General features: G+C 56.1%; 1 protein-coding gene across 2 annotated transcripts in view; it reads right to left on the bottom strand.

Annotated features, from left to right (window-relative positions):
- The window catches only part of PRX (periaxin), a 28,192-nt gene that overhangs the window by 7,358 nt on the left and 14,568 nt on the right, over positions 1–6,266 (bottom strand). Inside the window, exons 1-5 of one of the 2 annotated variants that reach the window (XM_083454655.1) lie at positions 5,089–5,350; positions 4,155–4,210; positions 2,877–2,969; positions 1,666–1,972; positions 470–663 (exon numbers count right to left, since the gene is read on the bottom strand). In XM_083454655.1, the coding sequence (XP_083310781.1) occupies positions 470–663; positions 1,666–1,972; positions 2,877–2,969; positions 4,155–4,210; positions 5,089–5,335 (897 nt within the window). In that variant the 5' untranslated portion in view covers positions 5,336–5,350. Of the gene's footprint in view, positions 1–469; positions 664–1,665; positions 1,973–2,876; positions 2,970–4,154; positions 4,211–5,088; positions 5,351–6,266 lie in introns of those variants that run through there. The other variant, XM_083454656.1, reaches the window with a different exon arrangement.

Below are 6,266 nucleotides of genomic sequence, written 5' to 3'. Positions count from 1 at the left end.
GTGAAGCCCTGTGGAACTCACTCCCAATTGGGATGGCTTTAAAAGAGAACATAAGAGGAGATCTAGTCCAGTATCCTGTTCACACAGTGGCCAACCAGAGGCCCATTGTGGAAAACTAGCAGGCAGAATCTGACCACAAGAGCAACTCCTGTGGGATTGAAAAACAGGGCAGAGCCATTGTGGCTGTGAGCCACGGACAGCCCTCTCCTCCTTCTCCATGAATTGGCCCATTCCTCTTTTAAAGTAATTTTTAAATTTGCCTCCTATGGATTAGACAAAGTCAGGGAGGAGGAGAGGACTAGCAATGGCTACTAGCCAGGATGGCCAAGTGCAGCCTCCCCGTTTGGAGGCAGTGATGCCTCTCAGTACCAGTTCATAGAATATCTATGTCAACCTCTGGGTGCCACCCCAGGCACCCTCTCACCCCTGGAGACGGCCAGCGCCACAGAGCAATACTAGGACCACCTACCAGTTTGGCCACCTTGGCTTTGGGGCCCCTCACTTCAAAGGTGGTGGCTCCAGCCTTGCGGGAGACGTCAGTGCTGGGTACGGTCCGTTTCAGGCAAAAGGAGATCTTGTACGGCTCAGCACACTTGAGGATCTGCAAGGCGTCTTCGTACTTGATGTTGTCGAAATAGACTCTGGCACTCAGGAGCTGGTCGCCTACAAGGCGGGTGGACAGGGGAAGATGTTGAAGCTGAGCCACAGCCCTGCAGTGTTATCCCTCCCACTGCCCTCAGCTCGTTCTGCAGGAAGGGGGCAGGCCAGAAAACAGGGCCAAGACCTGAAGCTCCAGAGACGCTGTCCGGGGCAACTTTACAGGAACACAAACTTTGGCTCTGGAATTATTGACACAACTGGCAAGGGTGCCCCTGCTCACATGCAGAGACCATTACCGTCCCTGTTCAGCAGCTGCACCCTTAACCCGTACCAGGGCTGAGCCCCGTCCAGGGCTGCCAAGGTCCTGAAGGGGTAGTCCACCAGCAGGGCACAGAGGCACCAGCTGCCTCCCTTGCCTCTCCCTCTGTCAGGTCTCCTAGCAGCTGTGCGCAAGGAGAGAAACTCTCTGTAGAAGCTGCCCCCATCTCATAGAGGCAAGGGAGGGGCTGTGGCAACCCAGTCAGATGGAAGGGGTATAAATGATAAAATTATTATGATGTTGCTTAAGGTGGGCAAGGCGCCCTCGCCAGAGCAGAGAATCATCCCTGTTCTTCAGTCCCGTCCCCCCACCCTCCCTCCCTTCACTGGCAGTGTGGTGCAGTGGTTAGAGCATTGGACTGGGACCTAGGAATGGCCAGTGTTGAAACTCCCTCGCAGACAGAGTTGTTGTTGTTGTGGGCATTAGATGAGGACCAGGATTCAGGAGAGATCAGGGTTCCAATCTCCCCACTCAGCCATGACGTTTGCTGGCTGAGACCTGGAGGGCCTAACCTACATTGCAGGGCTGTTGTGAGCATTAAATGAAGAGGGAAGAACCATGCAGGCCCCCTTGAGCTCCTTGGAGGAAAAAGGTGGGACATCAATGCAATGCAGGGAGGTTTTGGAGCAGAAGCCCCAAACAGCCACTGCTTCCAGCCTGTGCAGGCAACAGTGAGCTAGGAGGGAGCCAGACTCTGGCTTTGCGCCAGGCGGCTGCTCTTTCCCTCCACCAACAGGGAGGCTCACCTTCGCGGAGGCTCAGCGCCCGAGCAGCAGGCGAGTCCTTCAGGACGTCCTTGACGAAGAGGCCACTCTTTCCCCCTCCGGCCACGCTCATCCCGCTGACCCCGGCTTCTGCCTCTGTCTCCACGATGATCTCCAGCAGCTCGGAGGTCTCAATGGTTTTCTCCACGGAGCTCAGCCGTGCCTCCATCTTGGCTGGGGCCAGGGGCTCCCCCCTCTCCTCTTCCTCGGCCTCTTCGGAGCTGCGCTGGCTCTCGCCTTTCCTCTGCAGGACTCTCTTCAGCTCCGCATGCAGCTTCTCCTTCTGGGCCTGGGGGGGAACCGAGAGGGTGTCCACACAGCACACCAGACCGGCTGAACTGCCACAGCTTCCTCCCAGGGGCTCCTGCTTCTTTTGGGAAGACGATGGAGCTATTTTGCTAGTGGGAGTTTATTCCTCCCAGCCTCCTTGGAAGAACCATCCACACATACCCCAAACACACCCCAACACCACCCAGCAATTCTCCTTTCGCTATCCGGCTTAAACGTTGGCGGAGGCTTTCTTGGGAGCCAGGGAGCCAAGGCTCCTCAACTCCCCTCCCCTGCTGGCCAGTCCAGAGCCAGCTTCCCATCCAGTCCAGCCGGCTCTTTTCACCTAAGAATCCAGATAGACTGCCACTGGACCGGGAGGTTCCCGAAGAACATACAAAGAGCCTGGCTGCTGGATCAGGCCAACTGGGGCCCATCTAGACCAGCATCCTGTTCTCACAGCGGGCAACCAGATGCCCCAGTGGGAAGATCACAAGCAGGATCCGAGCGCAAGAGCCTCTCCTCCTGCAGGTTCGAGACATGGGCATTCAGAAGCATTGCTGCCTCCCACTGTGGAGGGCACGGCATAGCCCTGGTGACTAGGGGGCCTCGATAGCCCTCTCCTCCAGGAATAGGCACAATCTGCCATCCAGGTTGGTGGCCACCACTGCCTCCACCTGTGGAAGGGAGTTCCATAGTTTAACTAGGCACCGCATGGAGATGTAAGAGGCGGCAGAGGCCACACTTTGGAGGGGCAACAGGCTCAGGGACTCGGCGTCACCCAAACTGCCTTCCACCCCACATCTTCTGATGTGTGACCTGCCCCCTCCTCCTTGGGGGGGGGCACAGCCCTACCTGCCTCCTCCACCCTCAGAACGTGTCTTCTTGTCTGCCACCTCCCCCGCCGCCCCCTCTTCCCGACTTACTGCTCGGTCTGCGTCACCAGCTTCCTCGGGGGGCAGGTGCGGGGGGCTGCCTGCGGAGGGCTGCGGCTGCTCATTCCCTTTGGAGCCGGCTGTCTGGAAGGCAGGAGAGAAGCAGGAGGTGGGGGAGATGGCTCTGCCGCCTCTCAGGGACCCCAAAGGTCCAGCTGGGAATGGGGTGCAGCCGGGGGGGGGCTGGCCTCTGTAGTAGACACCGCCAGTGGTAACAGGGGCACAATCAGTCTGGGCTGGGGAGGTGCTGAAGGGACACAGGCGCAACTAGGGAACAGGCTGCCTCGGAAGGTAGTGGACTCTTCTTCGTTGGGTTTTTAAGCAGAGGTCTGGTGGGATTCTGCATTGCAGGGGGTTGGGCTCGATGACCCTTGGGGTGCCCTGCAAACTGCAGCTCTATGATTATAAGCAGATCTGCTGCTTTTACTGCGACAGAGCAACACAGCCACTTCTCGAAATAAACACACCTGAGTGAGTTACACTTAGAACCACAGAACTGTTGAGTTGGAAGGGACCCCCAAGAGTCATCTAGTCCAACCCCCTGCAATGCAGGAATCACAACTTAAACACACACAAACGGCTTTGTAAGACACCCACTCCCACCTATAGATCTGCCGGCAGGAGTCATGGAGGAGTGGGAAAACAGCAAGAGCCCACCAGGGAGGGTGCTGACCTGCAAAACGTCCAGAGAGATGATCGCCAGGCCCAGAGGACCAGTGGGAGAACCCTGGGCCTGGGAGGACCGAGTTCAAGTCCTAACCCAGTGATGGAGCAGTGGCTGGAGTGTCGGACTGGGACCTGGGGGATCAGGGTTCAAATCCCCATTGGGCCATGCAGCTCACTGGGTGGCATTGGGCCGGTCATTGCCTCTTAGCCTATCCTACCTCACAGGGTTGTTGTGAGGATTAAATGAGGGTGAGAACCACGTCTGTTGCCTTGAGCTCCTTGGAGAACAAAGTGGGATATAAATGCAGTAGACAGGCAGCCAGGCAGCCAGGTACTGCAGGCAGGTAGATAGACTTGGGGGCAGGGCCATCGATTCACCTGCCACCTATCTGGAAAATGGGCACAGGGTTGTGTCTGCAGCCCAAAGAGCTGCACTGGAAGCGCCATTTGAGAGAGGAGGTCCACCTGCAGGAGTGCAGTTCCCAGGCTTCCTTGAAGAGGGTTTCTGGTGGGGCTGACCAGAATTCAGACAGGGGGAGCGCAGCTTGAGGGTGGGGGCTGCAATAGTGGTGATGGAGGAGGAGCAGGGGCCCAGGTACTTACAGCTGCTTGCTGCCTTGTCCTGAACACGTGGCTCTCTGGAACCTGGCCCTGGGCAGCTGTGGAGGGGGAAATGTTATTATTTTATTTGTTATTATTTATTATATTTGTATACTGAAGATCACAGGATATTCACCACATAAAAATACAAAATGATAACACAAAATAAAACAAACACAAACCAATAACCCCATTCCCACAACACGTTTAAAAGGGTATTGGATAATCAGCCAAAGGCTGGGAAGAAGAGGAATGTTTTTGCTTGGTGCCTAAAGGTGTATAATGAAGGCGCCAGGAGAACCTCCCTGGGGAGAGCATTCCACAGATGGGGAGCCACTGCAGAGAAGGCCCCGTTCTAAGTGCTGCCACCCTCCAGACCTCTCGAGGAGGAGGCACACGAAGGAGGGCCTCAGAAAATGATCTCAGGGTCTGGGTAGGTTCATATGGAAAGGCATTCCTTGAGGTATTGCGGTCCTGAGCCATTTAAGGCTCCATAGGTCAAAACCAGCACTCTGGATTGGGCAGGGAAATTAATCAGTAGCCAGAGCAGTTGGACCAAGATCTGTGTCATATGCTCAAGCCGTCTTGTCCCAGTGAGCAGCCTAGCTGTCAAGTTCTGTGCCAGCTGAAGCTCAGAAACCGCTCTACGTAGAAGGCATTGCAGTAATCCAACCTGGAGGTTACCAAAGCATAGACAGCAGTAGCCAGGCTCTCCCTGTCCAGATGGGGGCACAGCTGGGCCACCAGCCAAAGCCGATGGAAGGCACTCCGGGTCACTGAGGCCACCTGAGCCTCAAGCAACAGCAGAGGATCCAGGACCACCAAGCAGTAGCCTGGCTCTTTTTAAGTTTTTATGGAACCTCCAGGTCCAGAGGCAGTCTATCTAGAGCCCTGGGTCCCCAGGGGTATTTGACCACAGTGAGAACAGGATGCTGACCCAGCAGCCAGGCTCTTCTGAGGTTCTTCTGCCCACCAACCCCACAGGCGTCAGCCTCTGGGATGGGGAGGAAAAAGCCACCTCTGGAGAGGGAGGCATGGCCCCCTAGGCTTCCACAGACGGCCCCCTCCTCCTCTCCCACTGTTCCTTCCTGCTGCCCTCCTTTCCCTGCCCAAGAAGACTCCAGCCGGCACCTGCTCCCTCCCTTGGTGAAATCCCAGGCTGCCACGGAGGGGTGGCATTTCATTCCCACGCCCGGACTCCGAGGACCCACGCCACGCCGTTCCCCAAAAGGTCAAGACGCGATGCCGCACATTCCCAGGCCAGAGGACAAAGGGACGCAGCGTCTTGGCCAACCCCTCACGGGCATCGCTAGCATTCCTGGAGCCGTTCCCAAACACCTCCCCCTCCTCGGCGACTGCCCTCTGGCGCTCTGGCTGGCATCTCCGTGGAGAAACCCCAGGCAGCAGAAGCCCCAGGGCCGAGAGCAAACTCTGAGCTTCTCCACACTGGCCTTTTGCCCTGTGCTGTCCAGACACAGGTTGCCACTTCACATCTCCCTCTCTGAATGCTCTTTAAAGCTGAAGTGCAAACCCAACCAGTTTGGGTTTCCCACAGACTGACGTTTGCTCCGATTCAGCAGTAAAGAGTGGATTTCCGCAGGGGAAACTCCAGAGCACAAACAAGGACATTCAAACATGGAGATTTAAAGGGGAGACCTAGGCCTGGAAAGTTCAAAGGATTGTTAGTGTGAGTAAGTCCCCAGGCAGGTCCTCACACTCACAGCCAGCGTATTAAACGGGGGGGGGGGGAGGGGTGTGCTCTGGATTCACACCCCACAATGTGTGCTTCTGGCTGAAGAAGTGGGACTCGTAAGCATAAGATAAGAATTTGGGTGGCTTTCAAAGAGAATTAGACAAATGGAGGAAAAGTCTATGGAGGTAAAGGTAAAAAGGTAAAGGACCCCTGGACGGTTAAGTCCAGACAAAGGAAACTATGGGGTTGCAGCGCTCATCTCGCTTTCAGGCCGAGGGAGCTGGTGTTTGTCCACAGACAGCTTTCCGAGTCATGTAGCCAACACGACTAAACCGCTTCTGGCACAATGGGACACCGTGACAGAAACCAGAGTGCACGGAAACGACGTTCACCTTCCCACTGCAGCGGTACCTATTGATCTA

The sequence above is a fragment of the Podarcis tiliguerta genome (genome assembly GCF_965153285.1).
Source record: "Podarcis tiliguerta genome assembly, chromosome: 8".
In the NCBI taxonomy this organism is placed as follows: domain Eukaryota; kingdom Metazoa; phylum Chordata; class Lepidosauria; order Squamata; family Lacertidae; genus Podarcis; species Podarcis tiliguerta.
This window is presented reverse-complemented; position numbering and strand designations above follow the sequence as displayed.